This window comes from Pelodiscus sinensis, chromosome 1, assembly GCF_049634645.1.
Source record: "Pelodiscus sinensis isolate JC-2024 chromosome 1, ASM4963464v1, whole genome shotgun sequence".
In the NCBI taxonomy this organism is placed as follows: Eukaryota; Metazoa; Chordata; order Testudines; family Trionychidae; genus Pelodiscus; species Pelodiscus sinensis.
In genome coordinates this window covers 284,576,133-284,597,806 of record NC_134711.1, presented here as the reverse complement: position 1 = coordinate 284,597,806, position 21,674 = coordinate 284,576,133, and the positions used below count along the sequence as shown (strand labels likewise).

At 40.4% G+C, this 21,674-nt stretch overlaps 1 protein-coding gene across 3 annotated transcripts in view; it reads right to left on the bottom strand.

Annotated features, from left to right (window-relative positions):
- Positions 1 to 21,674, bottom strand: part of DGKH (diacylglycerol kinase eta) — a 267,234-nt gene that overhangs the window by 233,132 nt on the left and 12,428 nt on the right. For 2 of the 3 annotated variants that reach the window (XM_075918953.1, XM_075918954.1), the window contains exon 2: positions 20,945 to 21,112. In XM_075918953.1, the coding sequence (XP_075775068.1) occupies positions 20,945 to 21,112 (168 nt within the window). Of the gene's footprint in view, positions 1 to 20,944; positions 21,361 to 21,674 lie in introns of those variants that run through there. The other variant, XM_075918955.1, reaches the window with a different exon arrangement.

The following is a 21,674-nucleotide window of genomic DNA, read 5'->3' as shown; positions in this document are numbered from 1 at the left end:
AAGAATTCTAAACAATTTTAGAAGCACAGATATTCTCAGTTGTTGACATTATTACAACTGCCAAGAAAAATGTCATTGTGCCCCCGCAGATAAATGCATGAGCCAAATGCTTTGAATATATTGTGGGTAAACCACAGATGTTCAACATTTTCACATTAAAGATGAGTTTCCTCTCTACATATATACTGAACACAAAAAGTTATTTTTGAGTAAAAAGGTTGTGGAATGAAAAGAACAGGCTGGCCAGTTTAAAAAAAAGTTGGCATTTTCATAGTTCATGATATAATGGAGAAAAAATATTATGGAACAATCATATGAATGAAGGATCAAGGGTTAAACCAACTTTGAGTAGTCTGGGTTTTGTCAGTCTTTGGTACAAATGTGATGATTAACTACACTGTAACTCTACTTCATAGAGTGGTGGTGGATTTTTTTTTCATCTCCCATTATAATATGTGTAGACTTCTGATGTCCTAACCATGATGAAGTTGATAGACATTACTATAATACAAATAAGTGTTAAGGTGTAGGTACTTCCGGTCTGTAGGCATTTTTATTTGGAGGAGAATTAGGGTAAGTTGAATCATTTCCTTCCTCTCCACAATGGTGCTCACTGCAAAGACAGATTTTAAAAAATTGAAATCCAAACATGAGGGATCGTTCTTAATGTCTTTTCTCCACAACCTGATTCTTAGGTATAGGAGGAAATAAACCATCTCCACTCTCTATAATGTCCCTTTCTGCCTTACATTTTGCTATGTTAATGATGATAACAATGCTAAAGACTAGGGATGTAAAATCCTGTTTAATTAAATGGTTAAATGTTAAGAGAGCCAGCAACCCTGCATGGGGATTTGGTGAGACTGGAGCAGCCCTCCACCCGCAATGGGCCACAGGCTGCTCCCCAAGTGCATCCCCCCCCCCCCCCGTCTCCCGTCCCCGCCCCCATACACAGTCACAACATTTTTTCTACAGAATCTATTAAGTCATTTACAAAAAAGGCTTCTGGACCTTCTGGTTTAGAAGATAACCTTTAGCATATAAATAGCTGCAGTAATTAGAAATATTGCTCATACAGCAGATTATTGAAGAGAGGTGTAAGAAACAAATTTCATAATATGCAAAGTGAAAATTATGTATATAGTATTCCTAGGAACACAAAAAAAAGCCAAAGCAGATTGAACAACAGTCTTGTAATTCAATGTCCCATCTTTGACAACTTCAGAGAAATGTTCCAGAAACATTCCATAAAGGTTGTGGTACACCTTTATGGAATAACTAGCCATAGGGTAAATGTCGTCTTAATCCCAATCCATAAGCAGCTGCCTTTTGCCCTGAAGTGTGAAGTTTATATCTTCATTATTTTACTTAGGAAAAACTACAATTTTTTGAAATCCAGCTTCCAGAAATGAAGCCCATTCTGTCTATTTTGACTTTGGTATAATGAGCAAAATTAAATTGTGTATTTGTCTCTGGCTGAAATATGAGAATGAATTCTGGGGTATGGATTCACGAGAGAAAAAATGGAGTGGTTTTGAGTTTCTAGGTTGGGGAACATTTATTGGGGAACATTTATAAGATCCTTCATATGGCCAGGTGCCCATATGAATGTTCAGAGCACTGCAAATCTCTTCTGGGCATACAAAGGAGACTGCATTGAAGAGACTCTGATATGCATCTTTGGAAACACTCACAGGCTGCAGGCGCACAGCCAGCTACTAAGTGATAAGGCAGGGAGGAGACAGTGTTACATACATACTTCAATTTATACACCAACATCTACAACAAAAACAACCTGCAGAAAATAACTGTGTAATGTAGCTCTGACCAGAACTAACAAGTCACAAACAATTGACACAATGGAGAGACAAAGCCATCATAAGAAAATAGTTCCAAGGCAAAACAAAGCTTTAGATGACGCATCATCTAGTTGTATCAGAAAACCAGTGATATTGACCTGTAGCTTATATGCCAGTTGCTTATAGATGAAATAGTATTCACATACAATATTGATCCACCCTCAGGTAGTATAACCTGAACACTGTACAGGCAGGGCACTGGTAGAAGATGGCATGAGTCTCTCCACTAATCCTAGTAGGTAGGAACCTTACCTCACACTCTTGCTGCTACAATGTGTGCTTTTCTCTACCCAACCACCCAGCACCATCTCTTCTTGTGTGCAAGCTGGTTCTTGCTCCATCTCTATCTGTGAGCTCCTGCACTAGGTTTTCTTTGCCTCTGCACTGGAACACATTCCCTTTCCTTTATACTTTCTCTGGGTTCCAACTGGCTGTAATGCACATCAAGGCACCTCCACTGTTGCAAATATCTGTTCCTTCAAAATGTTGCGCCAGTATGATGAGGTCAAATATTGATTCATGATGTTACTATCTGGAATTAATGGCATGACAATTCACTAAGCACAAGTCACCATATGTCAGCCTACACCTACTCAACCACAGAACCTCTGCCGAAACACCTGTTCTTCTGTGGATCTCATTTACTTTGGTCTCACTTCCACTGAGGACTTACTGTGTGAGGTGGTGTTGATAGCCTCTGACATAGATGACCTAGCAGTCCCTTCTGGTCTTAAACTCTATAACTGCTTGTGATGGGGTGCACAAGCCCCACACTGGGAAAGCTAGGCCTAACCAGGCTCACCCCTGGCTTGATTGTTGTTGAGGCTCTGCCCCTGCAGCCCTGCTAGGCATGCTCAGACTGCAGCCCAGCTATAAAAGCCTAGAGGTCTAGTCTGGGCTAGCTGCTGAGGAGGAAAGAGGTATTGCTAGAGTGCCTGCTGCTGAACCACCAGAGGTACTGGACCTGGAAACCAGCCAGTGAGACATCTGCACTACAGAAGGGGATCTGGAAGAAGGAGAAGTTTCTGGAACTCCCGAGGGGGAACTGGACAACTGTGCAGCAAAACAACTGTGCTACAGAGGATTGGGAGGAAGGACCGTGGAGGAAGTCCAGCAGAGTATGGTAGGAAGTCGTTCAGGATAGGAGACTGGATCCTGAGGAGCACAGCATGTTGCTAATAGGGCCCTGAGCTGGAACCTGGTGGAGTAGGGAGAGCCTGGGTGTCTCCTACTACTTCCTCAATCCCCTAACTTGTGGGGCCTGCACCTGCTTAATACTGACTTCAGCTGCTAAGCCCCAGCAAGAGGGGTGAGAGTGTAGAACCATATTTGAGTTTCAGGACATGCAGGGTTGGGCACGTTTCCAAGAACCCCTGGAGACATGATAGCTCCCCCCTGGGGAGAAGGAGGAGTGCATCAACCCTGTGACACTGCTGTTGGAGACAGTCCTGCCTATTAACTAAACCTATGTTTTAAATGAGCTGTTGTAACCCCTGGAATATTCTTTTGATCTATGCCCTATGTCACACTCTAGCACTCTCAATTATGAGTAAATCCAATCTCAGCTCAGACTGTCAGAATGCGGGGCAGACACCCCTGACTGGTTGTTTATGCTATAATTAGATTTCTCTATGCCAGTCATAACTGTGTATTAATGGATCACTATATCAGTCTTACCATAGCATCACAGACAGTTCCCTTAGGCACGCCAGCCTACACTGCCACTCAGACAAACTGAGCTACTGATAATGGTCACAAAACACATCAAGTTACTCCCACTCCAAAAAGCTCAGTCTCTTACCCCAGTTCAATTGGTACTTTAGCCCTCATACCAAAGATAATGCTGACAGCCAATTCTCTAGTGAACTAAAGATTTATTAGCTAAAACAAAAAATGAGAATTATTTGAGGTTAATGAATTTTATCTTTAACAGGTGAGTAAAAAATTATAAGCCAAAATAATTATAGCTTCTCCTCCAGAAAACAATCTGAACAGTATCTTTCACCCACATTGATTTGCTGAGTAGGAAATGAAGATTGAGTCTGTGTTTGGCAATGTCAATTAACAATGACACTTGCTTTGAAGCTAGCACTCTTCATTTACATTTCCAAGGCTCCAGTTGCATTTGATGGATAATTTAATTACAAGGCCTATATACAAATTAAAAATGTGATAGTAAACAATAATCCTTAGTTTTCATAATCTTTATATATGGGGTACATTCTTGTATCAACAATGGCATATACCTTTTTGTTTTAGGGTTAATCTAATTACAACGGTATACATAATATAATGCAATAGCAACCAACAGGTTACAGATAAATGAAGACTATACCATGAACATATCTTATGAACTGAGGACACATTAATTGGCCTGATTATGCTAAAACACTTTAACACTCCTTTGATTTCTATTAGCATATGACTTGAATTAGCCTGCAAACCTATCCTGAGCTGGCACCAGGATAGACAGTATTATTGCAGCTTTCTGTCAGTGTGATGTTTAAACTAAGTCCATCTCTCTCTCAATGAATAATCAGCACATCTATCCCATATCCTATTCCCAGGGTATTGATACTAAGGATGTGAACATGTAGCTGAGTATATGGTTACCTGATGAGCCTGGGCTCATCAGTTAGCCCTCTCGGTTACACACAACACTTCCCCTCCCACTGTCTCTGATACAGAGGCGGGGTAGGGAGAGGAAGGAACGAGCTTTTAAGCCAACTCCCCATGCATGCCAATTTCCACAGAGCTGCCTGCCTCCACTCCCTCCTTTCTTTCTCCCCCCCCCCCCCCCCCGCTTCCTCGGGGCAGGTAGGAGCCAGCTCCCCACATGTGCCAGTTTCCACTCCCACCCCATGTAAACATGTACCCTCTGAAAATTTCAGCCAGATACACCTTCACACAAATACACATTTTAACATCCCTAACTGATACTTCATATTGGGCTGCATCCCATGCCTTCTCTGAATCTAACAAAAAGGACAAAACCAGTATGCATACTCCCTTGAAGTACTCAAGCTGTAGCCTGAATATACTATGATTCAGTGAAGATAACTACGTTTTTCATATTAGGAGAGATTATAACAGTCAACAAAACTAACTCTTGACTGCTATGAAATGGGTTTTGACTCTAACGTTAGAGCCAAAAGACACAAGTCCTTGGGTCAATCCAGAATGAGTTTTTATAGCCAAGATATAAACCCCTAACACTAGGGCTGCGTCTAGACTGGCATGATATTCTGCAAATGCTTTTTACGGAAAAGTTTTTCTGTTAAAAGCATTTGTGGAAAAGAGCGTCTAGATTGGCACGGCCACTTTTGCACAAAAGCACTTTTTGCGGAAAAGCGTCTGTGCCAATCTAAACGCGGTTTTGCGCAAGAATGCCCCAATCGCCATTTTTGCCATCGGGGCTTTTTTGCGCAAAACAGTTCTCAGCTGTCTACACTGGCCCTCTTGCGCAAAAGCATTTGTGCAAGAGGGCTTTTTCCCCAAACGGGAGAGTCATTGTATTTGCGGAAGAACACTGACAATCTTACATTAGATCGTCAGTGCTCTTGCACAAATTCAAAGCGGCCAGTGTAGGCAGCTGACAAGTTTTTCCGCAAAAGCAGCCGCTTTTGCAGAAAAGCTTGCCAATCTAGAAGCAGCCTAGATGTTTACAATAAACATGCTACGATGGTTGTCATGATTATGAGGGTTAGCCAGCAGCCGGGGGATTAAGAGGTTAACTACACCTAGCCAGGTGGAGTGACCAGTAGGAATGTAGGTGGGACTTTCAAACTGGGACAAAGGAATTCGGTTTTTTTTCCTTTCTCCTTTTTGTCTCTCAGGGTGTGTCCTCTGCAGCTACAGAAAGGGACAAGCATGTCTCTCTCTCTCCAACACACCATTCTTCATTTTCTGTAAGTAGGGTAAAGTTTAGGTAGTTTCGTTAGGCTTTATTGTTTTAAGGGTTGGGTTTGGGATCTGAGATCTGGCACTGTTTAAAAGATGTTTTGGCTTTTCTTTGTAACTAAGTTCTAGGCCCATGGAGTTTCTCCATATATTTTGTTACTTTCCCCTCATAGTCATTATGCTTGCAACAGGAATATTGTTGTAATAATAAAAGTTCTTTCTTTTCTTTTTATTAACCGGGCATTGGTTAATTGTGTGCCCTGATTTTTATTTTAGGGGTGAGATTTCCCAAATGATCTTTCCCCTGATTTCTTTATCAACATTTGGATGGTGGCAGCGGAAGTTTTATTCCCAAGATCTAGGTTTTTAAGATTTTGGGGGAAAGTTTTATACCAAAGCCTGGTAGATAAGGCTTTGGGGTACACTTGCTGGCCCCCACTTCTGCATTTATCATGTCAGAGTGGGGAAGGAGCCATGACAGGCACAAATTCAAAGCGGCCAGTGTAGACAGCTGACAAGTTTTTCCGCAAAAGCACTTGCTTTTGCAGAAAAACTTGCCAGTCTAGACGCAGCCTAGATGTTTACAATAAACATGCTACGATGGTCTTAAACTGAATAGCATAAATGGTACTGCTGTAAAAAGTGATGTGCTGCCAAGATTCGGCCTGAACTACAGGCCTCGCCTTAGGTCCTGAATCTTAAAATTAAAAGGAACATTGCTGAGGATGAGAATACCCCTACAGCTATATATAGACTGAGTTATGACAACAAGCAAGTCTCTAAATGACAGCACACACTGAAAATCCTACTACAAACTCCATTCTCCAAGATAAAATTCAAGTGCTGCACTCAGTCAGATTTAAGAGGTTATTTAAAAAACATAATCAGCCTTAATATGCCACTTAACAATATCGCACTGGAGACTTACCGCCCTTCTACCTTAAAACAGAGTATTTTTGCAATTAAAACAAAAGCCATTATTAAATATAACGTCAGAACATTTTTCTTCATTTATAACTCCAAGATGAATTTGTACACTGCACAGCTAGCTAGGGAACAAAAGCTCTGCTGCAAATTTTTCTAAGTATTACAGCCTTACATATATTCTCAGAATTTATTTTTAATTAAATGAAACAAAATCTATGTATTTCTCTGAAGAGTTTAGGCATATTCTTGTCTATATTCTAGTCTAGATAATGTATAAATTACATCACATATACACCTGTTTTAAAAAGGCACATTTTAAACATAACCACAAAATTCTGCACACAAAAATCTAGGCTTTTGGTACTAATTCACACCTTAGGATTGACAGCTAGAGTATGTATTTCTCCACTGCCATATGTTGTAGTAAAATGGATTAGTGATATTGGCAACAACTCCAGAGACAAGGTGGTTTAAGGCTAAGTAAAATAGAAGAGTGGGCTTAAGATCTGAGCGAAGACAGACTTAAATGCAAGACTTAACAGTTTGAGAAATGTTTTAGTCCAGCCTACATGAAAGACACAACACATAAAAGAAAAAAAGTATTAAGGAAATAGAGTGATAAGTGTGACTGGGGAAAAATGCACCTACCCACTGCTGCATGGCTCCATGCTTTTCTGTAAGCTTAACACGTTACCAAAAGAACTCTGAACGCCATTTAGCTTGTTTTAGGACTTCTATCTTCTATTCTTCACAGAATAAAAAGATTCAAGATAGATAAAGATGACAGTAAAGGACAGTGAACATTTAAAAAAACTAGACCTTTTTAATATCCCATCTACACTAGGGCTGTGATGTTCAAGGGAGCATAAGGAAATTCAGTACCTAACTTCCTTTGACTCCATTTAAAAATCCCAACTTACAAGTCTAACTAACAGCATGCAACTATCTGACAAAAAACATTATTGGAGTTTGGAATAACATTAGAATACGACTTTTGGTTTGCTGTCTTATCTGCAGCATAAACAAAACCTTATGTCAGAACAGTGACACCCCCAGCGCCTGCCCCATCAAGTAGGAACTGTGCACTGGCACATAATAAATGGTCATTCTGTGTCATTGTACTGTATTATATGAATGTGTGGGTGGAGATACTAATTCGCTAAAGGTTTCTCCTGGGGTCTTCCAGGTGCCTATTAAAATTGTGCCACCAAATGGAATAGAATGTTGAAGTGATTAAGTTCCCTCTGATGGAGTAATTCAGTCTTTGGTTACTGCTACATCATCTCTATCAGGGATAATTTATACCTAGAAAACAAAGTATTCTCCTAAAAATAAGCAGTTTTTCAGAAAAGTGACAGACACACAGATAACATTTACCAGGAAAGGACATCTCCCTACATCTTATAAATTTTTATTCTCTAATAAACTCAACTCCTTTTTCTTCAAATTACAGTTCTAATTAAACTGTGTGTTGTTCCATGGATAATGCAATATATTCTTTCAATAATAAAGTATTGTTGTTAGCACAACTCAACATAATATGAGTTGTTAGCTGCCTCCTTCCCTGGCTATGGTTATTAAAAGTATTTAATTCTAATGGGAAAATAGAGATTCCCCAAGCACTCACTTGGACACAAGGGTTATGTCAGGCTAAGCAGATAATTTTATTTTAAGCAGGAGATCTTTATTAAATTATTGGCAATATATCACTATGCTGAAAGAGGATGGAAAAGAATTAGAATCCATGATATTTTTTTTTTTATTTCAAGTTTTTCTCTTGGTGACAGATTTACCTCAAGAATCCACCCATGTTTGCCTCTTAACGTGATATAAATTATTCTTTACATTTTGTTACATATACACACCAAAGACATGAAAATATAATCCACTTTATACACAAAGTGTGATAATACCAAATCTACACTCATTCATGTGGAATGAAATTGTTATTCCAAAAATTTGATCAGAGTTTATAAAAACACGTATTTCTTGATCAATAATGAATTACCTGGGTGGGGGTTAGTTCAATAAGACTCTTCACCTGTGTAAAGTTAAGAATGTGTGTGTGTGTGTAAGTGTTAGCAGGTTTAGGGCCTAAATGACTAATAGTTACTTAAATTAAAAAAATAAAAAGACAAATGGCAAATCAATATGTTGTACATTGGAACACAATACAGCCGCTCCCCGAGTTACGAACAAGTTACTGAGTTACAAGTTAGTCCATAACTCGAAGTGTTCGTAACTCGGATCCCATAGAGTGATATGGCGACCGTGCTGTTCGTAAGCGCGGATCGTCGTTCGTAACTCAGGTCTACATTTATGACCACTTTGGTTGTAAGTGCAAATGGTCGTAAGTGGAGGTGGTCGTAACTCGGGGAGCGGCTGTAGCTTAGATAACTTTGAAGTCATGAATCGTTATCAGTGACAACAGCTAGAATACACTGTGGTTATTTATATATATAGGAGAAAACAGCACAGGGTAGAAAAGAAAGTATTAGACAATGAAAAGAACAACGGATCTAGGAAAAAACTAGGGAAAACTGAAAGTTATGGGGGCAGGAGCAGAGGAGGGAGAACAACTCTGTTTAAAATCACCTCAGAAACCTCTTAGCAAAGCAGCATCAGATCAGACAGTTTTATCAGGTTCTGGCCTGGTTTACATTAAAATCACTTGTAGGCTTTTTAAAGAAGAAAAAAATAGGATATAAGCAGGGAAGAGAATTATGACAAATAGTTTGGTTTGTAAAAGAAAATGATGAAATCAGAAATATTTTCAAGGAATTTTAACAAAATTAACATATGCTTGTAAGGTCTGTGTTATAACCTAAAAAACCTCCATAGACAACTTAACCGCATGAACTTAACTTAAAACAACATGAATAGACAGGAATGTCAAACTTTTTGAGAAAAGAGTTTGAGTGGCATAAGAGGGAATGGGAAATAGTAGTACAAAAAGATAAAAGAAAAATCAAATACACTTGGGACCAAAAGTGTTGAATAACATCCTGATATTGCAAAAAACAAAAAAAAAACCATTATGATATAGCAGTCACAAGCATGGAATATAGGCTTCTGAGAGACCTAGAAGAACTCAAAACACTTTTAAAAGTATAATATTAAAAGGAGAAATGTGCCTTCTAGCAGACAATACACAAAAAGACTCTCATCCAGAGTACTTTGCCTAATAGTTTTTGAAATTTTGCATGATCACACTTAAGAATGTTAAATTTTGATTAATCAACTAATCAAGTAGTTGATGGAACTTCCATAATAATAAAACATTAGTTTGTGTAAAAAGGCTACAAAATTCTAAGCAAGAGATCCTGTACAGGAGAAATCCCTTCACTGCATCTTAAAAAAAAAACACCTGAAATCAACAGGACACAATGTCTTGCTATAGAAAACCTTAGTCCAATGTTAATTCATGACAAACAGAAAAAAACAGGCAATAATCAAGCTCTTAACTTCAGTTATTTCCTTCAAAGATATTTCTATACTGTATGCAGTGTCTGCTTAGACAAATTCACTCCTGGGGAAAAAATCATGTTTAGCAATAGTAAAGAGCAGTAGGTCTGATGACTAAAAAGGTTACCTCTGTTTATTTTGCCTTTAATGAGAAGCTGTGTTAACTATAAAAATACATTTTATTTCCTTAAAAGCTCTGATTTAACCTGAAATGTTTGCTCTTCTTTGCTGAACCAAGTGACTCATTTCTTTGTTAGCCTTCAACCCAACAGTATTCATACATAATACTGAAGATAAACCCACAAAGGAAATTAACATTGTATGTAATAAGTGGTATATCTTAATCTATCATGAATGCAACCCTGGCCTTCCATTCCTATCCCACTACCTTTTGCCATCATTTGCTGCATAATTATCTAATTTATCAGTTCCTTAGGACGGAGACAGGTTCATGTTTGTCCATAAAGCACAAACATAAAGCTTTGTGCTTAGTCAAGTAATAATAAATGATTGCAATTCTTTGGTAGCAATAAGGAATGGGTATAGCCTCCAGCATAAGAGTTCCTTGATACTGACCTATTTCAGATCGACCATCAATGATGCAGAAGAAAGTAGAGGTGCATAGCACACAAGAGCAGGGTACAGCACCACTCAGAAACCAGCAACCACATATATCCAGAATTCTTCCATATCTACAGCCTCAAAGGCCCTTCTTGAGCCCAGTCTTCTTCTCTCCCCGTGCAAGTTACCTTACAAAGCAGCAGCCAGGAAAAAGTGGAGGGATGTCAGGATACATAAGTTTCTAAGAGAGATTCAAAATAAGTACAGGTTTGGCTATGTGCCTAAGTGGAAGGAGGAATTTTTCCCTGATGGACAGCTGGGACTAATGACTGGCCACAATGAGCCATCCAGACGTCTTCAGCTGTTACTAAGCCAGAAATCCCATCCTCCCCACTGAGGATCTGTCTACATTACAAAATTAAGTTGACCTGGGGTAATTACTGCAATTTTTTATGTCTACACTACCCTCCTTCTGCCAGTGGTCATGGAGGGGGCAGTGGAGGTAGAGGAGCTGGCAGCCCAAGATGAAGCCCCACTACCAAGGATTAACAGCTCAGGGCAGAGAGGCTCTGGCTGTGAGCACCATGCAAGGCTGACTACCAACAGGTGATGTAAGCAATGCAGTGTCTACACAGACACTGCTTTGCCCTACTTACATTGACCTAAGCACTACGCCTCTTACAGAGGTGGAGTTATCAGTGGATGACTTACATTGGTGGGAGTCATGTTGTATTGTACACACTGAGGGTATGTCTACACTACCACCCTAGTTCGAACTAGGGTGGTAATGTAGTCAACCGGAGTTGCAAATGAAGCCCGGGATTTGAATTTCCCGGGCTTCATTTGCATGTTGCCGGGCGCCGCCATTTTTAAATGTCCGTTAGTTCGGACTCCGTGCCCCGCGGCTACATGCAGCACGAACTAGGTAGTTCGGACCACGAGGAGTAACGGTAGTTCGGAATAGGAAGCCTAGTCCGAACTACCTAGTTCATGCCGCGTGTAGCCTCCAGTTGACTACATTACTACCCTAGTTCGAACTAGGGTGGTAGTGTAGACATACCCTTACAGAGTTAGATTGGTGTGAGGCAGCTCTGTAGTATAGACCAGGCCAGAGATGTGAGGTAAGCATTGTCCCACCTGTTCTTCCTAAGCACAATAAGCAGCCACAAGTGGTATCTGTGAGCCAGGGAGGGATCTAGATGGGGACGTCTCGGGAGGAGGGTGGGGCAACAGAGGCGCAGCGCTTGAGGACGCCGGGCAGGAGAGTCAAAAGGAGGGAGGAAGGGAAAGAGAGGGGAGCGGAGCGGGAGCTGGCGCAGCGCTTACAACTCCCTTTCAGGCCAAGGCATGGGAAACGAGCCCGGAGCAGCCCGCGGCGGGGGCCCACTAGGGAAGGACGCCGGGGCCGAGGCAGGAGAGGTGTGGGGAGTCCAGGGACGCCGCCTGAGCGGGGAGCCCGGCAGCTGCACACCAGCCCGAGGTTGCAGGGGACCTCGCAAGGCAGGAGGCCCTGGACCTGGAGGAGGTGGACTAAGGACCATGGACCGCAGGGGCGGCTAAAGGAATGGACAGAGGCAAGGGGAGTCCTGGGGAGGAACGGAGGCAGACTACCCGTTCCCGTGCCAGGGGCGAAGGAACCCCTTGCTACACCAGTATTTAAAACTAAGTGACAAATAATGCAACTACTTCTGACATATACAAAACCCAAATATTTAAAAACAAGAAAATGAATCATTAATGTTATAAAGGCCACTACACAAAGAATAAACATTTTTCTCATTGAATATGAAATAATTCCTTAATTCCTATTTCATCACAACACAACAAATTCTCTTATAGGGATTGTTGGAGATTTGTATGTTATCTTGACTTCAATATTTATCTAAATACTTTCTTTTAAAAAGAATACTTCCTAACAGTAACATTTATAATGACAGTAAACTTATTTGAAAAATATTCAAACTAAATATCCCATATTAATATTAAAAAGAAGAAAAGCATAAGTACTGAAAGTATATATGTATGTGGACTTGTTGACTAATGTAGCATTAATGTGTAAACAGTTTAATGGCCCTGATCCAGCAAAAGCACTGAAGCACATGCATTACTCTAAGAATATGATAAATACCATAAACATTAATGGGACTATTAACATGCTTAAATTATAGTATATCCTTAGGTGGTTTGCTGGATCAGGGCCTATGTTTTCTTTTCTAAGTATCTTTTGTAGTGTTATATTTTGAGATTACCAATGAAACAGTATTTTAGTTCACCCTTATGGTTGCTATGTTGTAATGAAAGACGTGCTTTACAACATAATAATGTTCTTGTTTATTATGTGTATGACATACATTCCCCTGACTACACGTTTGCTTGCTCTTAGTCACCCCTTGCCCTTAGTTCACTGGGTTTAATAACAACGTACTTGGTAACTAAATTGTTGTCAATTAGCAACCATAACTGGTTTTTAAATGAAGTTTTTGATTTTGTAATTTCTTTTTTGGGGGAGGAGTGTAAGAGCACAAGTGAGGATAAAATTTTCCCCTTTTCCAAAGATATAGAAAGATAGGTTTGTTTGTTTGTTTGTTTGTTTTAAATAAATGAGCTAGTTAGATTACCATATTATTAAATTTAAAAAAACAATCAGACTTGGTCATGCTAATAATTCCTAAATAAGTCCTCCTCATTGCACACCAAATAAGACATGAATGTTCACATTCCACTAAGTAACACAAACAACATATGCATGCATTACACAGCCTATCCTCACTCCAAGTATGCATGAGAAACAGTAAGAAAAGTCACAGAGAGGTAGTCTAGAATTTTGATTCTACAATGATAGTTTGAAACAAGCTAGGACTCTCTGCTCTGGTGCCGGACACAGATGTTCCAGAATCTGACAGTCCTGGTGAAAGGCTAGCACCTGAGAGTCCTGCAGGCTAGCAGGGCAGCAGGAGCCTAATGCACATTTCTACAGTCTCCATGCCGTACATGCCAGGCCAAAAGCTTTCATCCAGAATTCTAATTGAATGAAGCTTAATCCAGACAAAATGGAGGTGATGCTAATCGATGGATATGGAAGCTATAAGGAATAGGCAGTGTCTGCAAGATAACCCTCAAATGAGGATTTATGCTTAGCCTCCATTTCAGAAGCTCATAATGCTTTTATTGAAAACATCACCATTCATAAGTCAAGTGACTTTTTTTGGGTGCTTTCCATCATCCTCCAGTAGCCTAGACTTACTTACATCAAGTTTGTCACAATAATTTATGCTTCAATTACTTCCATGACAGACTACTGTCATGCTATGAATTCTACTGCAGGCTACTATTGAATAACACTTGGCTTTTCCAGCTAGTGCATAATGATGTGTGTCAGGCTGATGTGAACAAATTAAACCTATTCTCAGCTGTTTCCTAGAACATTCCTTCCCTTTACCTTGGAGTGGTAGTTACAATATGTCCCTTGTCATCGGGGGCTAGGATTGGACACAAACTTAATGGGACAACATGTATTGTATTAGAGGGGGCTCTTTCTGTAGAAATACAAACCCTTTCAAACTCCATTACGGTCAGAGTTTGCCGATATTTAGGTCATATAAATAACATTACAAATGGCATTCAACTAATTGAAATTATCCTGATTTAAACAACTTGGCTTGGAAAGTGGCTAAAGCATGTAAAGTGTTTTTAAACCAGCACACAGGAATACTGAACTATGATAATTTGAATCATATCACTCAATCTTTTAAAGACAGCACCCCAAAATATAAAGTAGAACAAAAACCAGAAAGTATCAAGTATTATCTTAAGCCCTGCAGCATAGACGCACCCTAACTCAAAATAAGCTACGCAAATTGTGCTATGTCAATTTTGCAACTTATTTCTTCCCCCCACTTCTGATATGCAGCGAGGAGCTGCATAAGTTTTGCCAATATATATGACAAAAATATATCAACAGATTTCATTTCATCTATATAAACATATTACAAATAGAAGCAGCAATGACCACTATTCTTAAAATACCATAACTTTTCCATTCTAACAGCACTTTCTTATACTCAATGGTCAATAGCTCATAACTTTCTGAAACTGTCACATTTGGGGCTAAAATTTTCCAAAAGTGATTTTTTTTCCTGGATAATTTGTGTAATATGGTTCAGCAATTTAATTATGAGCAGAGTAGAGAAAAAGTGCGTTATTCCAACATAATTAGTCAACTTGTTTCTGAACAAGACTACACCTGAAACACCCTCAACTGAAAAGCGGATATTGAATTTACAGAACAGCACTCAATGAGATGTGTTTTTGAGTTAAAAACTGAGTTTGAGACTTTAAAAATTACATTCTCAATAAGCTTGAGAAACATTCAGCTGTGCGTGCCTGCATAACTTAGCTGTGTAGTGAAAACAACAGTGCAAGTACATATGGGTTGAGGAAAGCATCCCCAGGTCTCATTCCCTGTAGAAACTGCAGACAGTGTCAGGCCAAAGTAAGGAGGATCTCTGCACATTTTCTATCTTTAAATCTGTCTCTTGTATATATATATATGATAGTATAATTTAAAGATGCTACACATTATTGAAAAATAAATTGTCAGTTACTTTGAATTTGAGCATGAATATAAGATCATGTAGCTTACAACCATAATAATACATATGCAGAAGGAACTAAATTAAAGTTAAATTTGCCATATTACCATTCTCACAACAGTTTTTGTACAGAAAATAAAGTAATTTTCTCAAAATTGTCATTGGTCTTTCAAATGATCAGCTAGTATCCAAGTCTGAAATTTAACAAATGCTAGACAAAGCATACAGAAGAGAAAATATTTACTGAAGTCTAATATCAATACTGGAATTAGCCACTTACCAGAGAGAAACATATACCAGAAGCAAACAGCAAGTCACTAACAAGAATTAGCACTATGACATATGTGGTAGAGTTTAAAACCTTCCTAAAAGTTCAGTTTCATAAATGGTTGGTGTTACATACAGTAGACAATAAAAATAGTGTCAATATAATTTTATTTTTATAGCCCTATAATGGTTAAATCATATTAAAAGTAAAGAAAGAGCTAAAAGTATGATCATTATAATTTTTATTGTTGAACTAAATAACAATGCCATATCATTTTCGCTAATTTAACAAATCCAAAATTCAGAACATCCATTTGTGTAAGCAACAACAGTACATGTGTAAAAGTAGAAGCAGCAATATTTGATGCCAGAGGAAAAGGAAGATAATGTTCACAGGACAAGTTATAAGTTTTTATTTATCCCACTAAATTTTTATTTCTGGAGTTGCCTGCATTTTTGCTGCAACACATCTGCTTCATTCCACAGTAAGCCATAGGCTGGAAACACAACTACAGATATGAGGAGCAAGCAAGCATCTAATCAACACAATATTCCCATGACTGATTATGAATCAATTAAAGTAGGCAGCAAAGTCAACTATGGAAGAGCAATTCTTGATATCCACTTGGTTAATGGGGAGCAGGATCTGTAACACTCAGCTACCTAATATGCTTTCAAGAGTTCAGGGCCCCTTCCCCTGAAACAAGCAAATTTTAAAATATGGCGGCTTTCAATTGTTACCTCTCATCAAACAGGCTTCAATTCTTAAGAGCTGAAACAAGACAGGTTGTAGTTTTCTTAGACTATAGTTTGTTCTTCCCTAAACCCAACTGTAAAAAAGTGACTACTAGAACCAAACTGATTATGAGGGCAGACTTTTAAAACTGCTGCCCCAAATAGCTGCAATAATAGGGTATGTCTAGACTACAGGGTTTTGTTGACAGATACTGTCGACAAAGCTTCTGTCGACAAAGAGCGTCTAGACGACATCCAGTTCTGTCGACAAAGCAAGCCACTTTGTCGACATAACAGTTTGGACGCAAAGGACAGTGTAGATGCAATAATGCCTTCTATCGACAGAACTCTGTCAACAAAAGGCGTTATTCCTCGTAGAATGACGTTTACATACGTCGACAAAACTGCTGAGTTTTGTCTACATTATGTCGACATAACTCAAAGGCAGTGTGGACGCAGGTATAGTTTTGTCGACAAAAGTGCACTTTTGTCGACAAAGCCCTGTAGTCTAGACACACCCAGAGACTTTTTCTGTGTAAGAAGGCACTGTCAACTTTGAAGAAACTTTTGAACTAGCATCATCTTGAAAATAACTGAAATAATAAACCAAATGTATCCAAATAAGGTCAGATTTTGGCCTTTGGACTGCAGTGTTTTCTGCTATTTTAGGTTGTCTTACATATAGTATTGTTCGTACAGTACTGAGCATGCAGCTATAAAATTGTATAGCTGCTGTTCCTCAAGAGACCTCACAAAAATGAGATGCTCATTTTATAAGATTATCCCAGTAAGTAACATATTAAAATGTGTGCTTCCTCATTTCTCATGAGTAAAAAAAAAAAAAAAAAAAAAAGTGGGAAAACTCACATAGTGATCACTTACTGATTTATTGCAATGCCCTTTATTTGGGACTGCAGCTAAAGATTCTACAACTTCAGATGATGCAGAATATAGCAAACTGGTTAATTTCATTTTCTTAAGAATACTACACCTGTGTATAGGGATGTAAAATTTAGATTAATTAACTAACTGAATAATTGATGGGATTTCCATTGACTATTCGATTGGTCTATAAGGGCGCCTCTGCCTTTGAACTGTAGCAAGAGCCCTGCTAAGGGTTCTTTTACATTTCAAAAGCAGAACTGCAGCAGAACCAGCACAAGTGGAGACTGCTTCAGTCCCTGCTCGCACCTCCGCAGCGATGGTGCTGGGGGGAACTAGGTTTTAAGCCAGCTCCTGCTCCTCCCCTTGCTGCCTCTTTCTGATGGAGGCAGCAAGTGGGGGGGGGGGAAGCAACTAGTTGCATCACTAGTCGACTATCCAATCAGCTTATGCTTATCAAATAGTCGACTAGTTGCTTACATCCCTACCTGTGTACCACAGTAGGCAGCAGCTTCCAGGGTTAGATTAAAAGATGCTGATTTTTAACTTACAAAAGCACTAAATGATTTGGATTCTTGATATTTTATCATCAGTCTCTCTCTCATATGCCCTGGCAGTGAAAATCAGCAAGGTGCTTGAACTAACAGCTCCCAAGTTTTTTTAAAAAAAAGGATGCTTTCCCCAAATATATTGTCAGTCTTCATCTGAGCCCAAATTTCTTCACTTTCCAGTCTTCTGGAGAATACAGAGAATCATTCAAATTTCCTGACAAATTTATCCTATTTATACCATACAGAAGTGGTCTGTGTTGCTGAGCTTTGAACTGTAGCCATGGGAGCTGAACCCACATGTGATACCACATTACTAAATTCACACCGCAATGAAGTAGGTTCACACCTAAATAAAGTTAAAGATCTGATCCTGTCACTCTTACACATGCTGAGTAATAACATACAGTAAAAGTGTGTGGAGAAAAGTACTACTGAAATGTGTGGAGAAAAGTACAACTCAACAAGTGGGGCAAAACTGGACCTTCAATAAATAATGCTGCAACAGAAATCTTAGTTGCGAAGCAGTTCAATGAAGTCTTCAAATATAGTTTCCTTTCTTTTAATTCATTTTCCATGTCATTTTTCTTTAGTCAAGTAACAAAGCTTTTTTTCATTTAATTCAGGAAAAGAGTTGAAGTTTAGCAGCTCACTTTGATCACCTCCAGTTTTAGAAATGACAAAATATATGTTTATGAAAGGAATAAGGTAGATACTGTAATTAACATACGCACACATTTGATTAATGCTATGATATAAATGACATTGAAAAAATACTGAATTATTCCAACTGTGAAAAACTACCATATGGCGGTTTTCACCAATGATCAACTGTACCAAAACATCTAAAAATAAAGTTGTCCTAAACTAAAACTAAAACAAGCAATTACTAGCAGAAGTTTTTGCATTCTGAGGTAAGGAATCAATATACACTGCAGAAATGTTTCATTTAACTGTGTAAACAATCACTTGAGAAAAAAAGGACAATGTCAAATTTGAGTAATAAATGTAGTATACCTGTTTAGGGTTTCTTTCAAAAATCTATTCTTAGCTGTCAGAGGAATCCAATCTGTTTAATTAAAACCTTAGTCTATATACACACACTCACTCACTGAGTAAGTGAATCTGAACAAATCTAATTTGAATGAAAGGGACTAGCTGACTCAAAGAGCAGTTCCTTGGTGTTCTTTGCTCCAGTGGTTTCAAGTAACCACTGATCATCAACCTCTACAATAGCAAACATACAACACCCATAAACTAAATGGGAGTTGTATGTCTAAATATAGCTACTTTTAAATAATGCATGATAAGTTATAAAGTACTAGCAAAGTATTTATTACATCTCTTTTCTCTAACAAAGGTATATCACTTAACTAGGTAGAGTTATTTATATTCTGGTTATTGTTATATTATCATTGTGAATTGTGACAAAGCAAGAATTACGATTTCCTGAACACACACTACACAACAGTTATAGCAGGAAAGTTTTTCCTATACAAATCTGATTTACACAAAAAAGGAACAAAAGATGCAAAGTAAGCATCAATTCATTAGGTGTCTTTAGCATGCAAAGCAATATGAGACTTGAGTGATCTTATTTCTATCACATATATATAGTCTGGAACATTTCTTAATCATAAACCTTTTCAGAGATGTTTGAAAATTAACACACTTCACATTGCTATACGAAGCATCACACTTCGCTGCCTTTTAAAATATTTTGAAGACATGTAAAGGCTGAAAAATTTGGTACGACTTTAAGTTTTAAAAATATGCAATATTTGCCAAAATACAAATTGAGTAATCTTTGATTAAGAATTTCCTGCAACAGAGAAAGTACAGATCTGTAAGGGAATGTCTACACTACAAGCAGTTTGCGTCCACACTACAAGCAGTTAGACAGAATGTCAAAATAATGTCGAGCTAGAGGACGTCTTACTCTGACTTCTATAACTCTAATTTTACGAGGAGTAAGGGAAGTCGGTAGACAACGCCAAAAGCCAAAATAAGCTATTTTGACTTAAGCGACGTAACGGACATAGCTCAAGTTGTGTAACTTATTTTGGCTTTAGCCCTGCTGCGTAGACATGCCCTAACAGTAAAACTGGTATTTAGTAACTAAAAGGAATGGTGTCTTATCAGGGGATTTCAGAGTAAGATTTCTTTCTACTACACTGTTGTAAACTGTTTTTCTATGCTGCCAAATAGTTTATGTTTTTCACCTGAAGTTGGTGCACTTTAGTAAAAGATTAAGTTAAAGCTATCTTCTGTCACTGAGCTACCAACAACAAGAGTTCTTCAGAGAAAACAACCTCTTGTATAGACTGCAAACCTGCAATGGGACCCATGTGGGCCTGCAGAGTCCCACAGACCCTAAAAATTAAGTCCATAATTGCTTAGTACAGTGTATTAACTGACTTGACTACATCAATAGAAACTTTAACTTCAATGGGACACTGGGCAGGCACAGTTTCTCTTCACAGATCTAATTGCAGGATCAGATCCATCATCCCTAAAGTGTTGTGAGACCCTCCTAAGTGGGAAATTATTTAGAACTCTCTAGAGCCTCAAGACAGAGCAATCTTATCTACATTAGTTTTACAAGAAAGGCGTGAAGTTCTTCAGAATGCCTAAGTAATGCACGCTATTCCCACCTGGGTGACTTCAAACCTCTCTGAACCATCCAAAAAAAACTTTCCCTTAGAGGCGTTAACGTTAACTTTTGACAGGTATTTTTAAGTATTCTCGTTCTCGCATAACCTGCGGAATAGACGTTTCCTCCCCTACTTCCAGCAGCGCGCGTTTCCAACGGAAATCGTGTTTCCTTTATGGCTCTCCTCCTTCCCTTCGTGCACTTGGGGGCTTCTAAACCCCAGCTGGCACTTGCCCGTAAGGTACGGGAGCTGCTCACTGACTGGAGAGGTCCCCACGAGCGGGGAACAACACACCGGAGCCAGCGCTGGGGCCAGGCAGCGGGGAGTGAAAGGAGAAAGCTGCTGGCTGGGCGCCGGTCAAGGAAGAGGCGCTTGGGCTGGCTGGACGGATGCTGCCCCTCTCCGCCCGGGGCGCAGCAGCGAGCGAGCTCCCGCCACTGCTGGGCGGGGAAGCAGCAGAGCCCCGGGCACCGGCGCGCTGCGGGAGATGCGGCAGCCGCTCTGGCCCGGGCTCCCACAGCCAGAGGCTTCCCCGGGACCGGACCGGCGCTTACCTTGCTGCGGATCTGGCCCGAAGTGGACACTTTCCGGATGAGCTTCTGGGGGCCCTCGTGCTCCCCTTCGCTGTCCGACGACTCGTCCCCCGCTGCCGCCGCCTGCGGCTGCTGCTGGAGCCCGGCTCCGCTCATCCCCGCCTCGGCCCCGGCCATCTTCCCGGACTCCTGCCGAGAGAGAGCACGCGAGTTCGGCTCGGCCCGGGCTGCCGCTCCCCTCCCCGGGCAGGAGGCGGCGCCGGGGGAGGAGGCGGCAGCGGCGGGGACAAGCCGAGGAGGAGCCCGCAGCCAGCGCTGGAGGAGCGGCCCGCCCGGCCGCCATCTTCCGCCACCTCCCCCCGCGCTCCCGGCTCCCGCCTGAGGGGAGGCGACCGCTGCCGCCTGAGGGGAGACACTCGCGCCCGGGCTGGACCGGATCCCTGCCGCTCAGAGCCACGGGCTGGATAATGCGCCGCGGGCGGGGGCCAGCCCAGGACGCTGCCTCAGCCCGGAGCAGGGGCGCATCGGTCCCCTCAGACCCGCGCCTGCGGCTGGCTCCTGAGCCCAGGGGCTGAGCCTTCCCTTCAACTCCGCGCTTTTGGGCTATAAAATGGGACCTCCGATAGCCGAAGGGGGGCAGCCGCCTGAGCGCTGCAGGCTGGGGGTGTGCGGGACGAGTGCATGTCCCCGCCCGGCTAGTCCCGCTAGGGCAAGCGCAGAAGCTGTAGGGTTAGCTGCGGGAGCCTCCCCT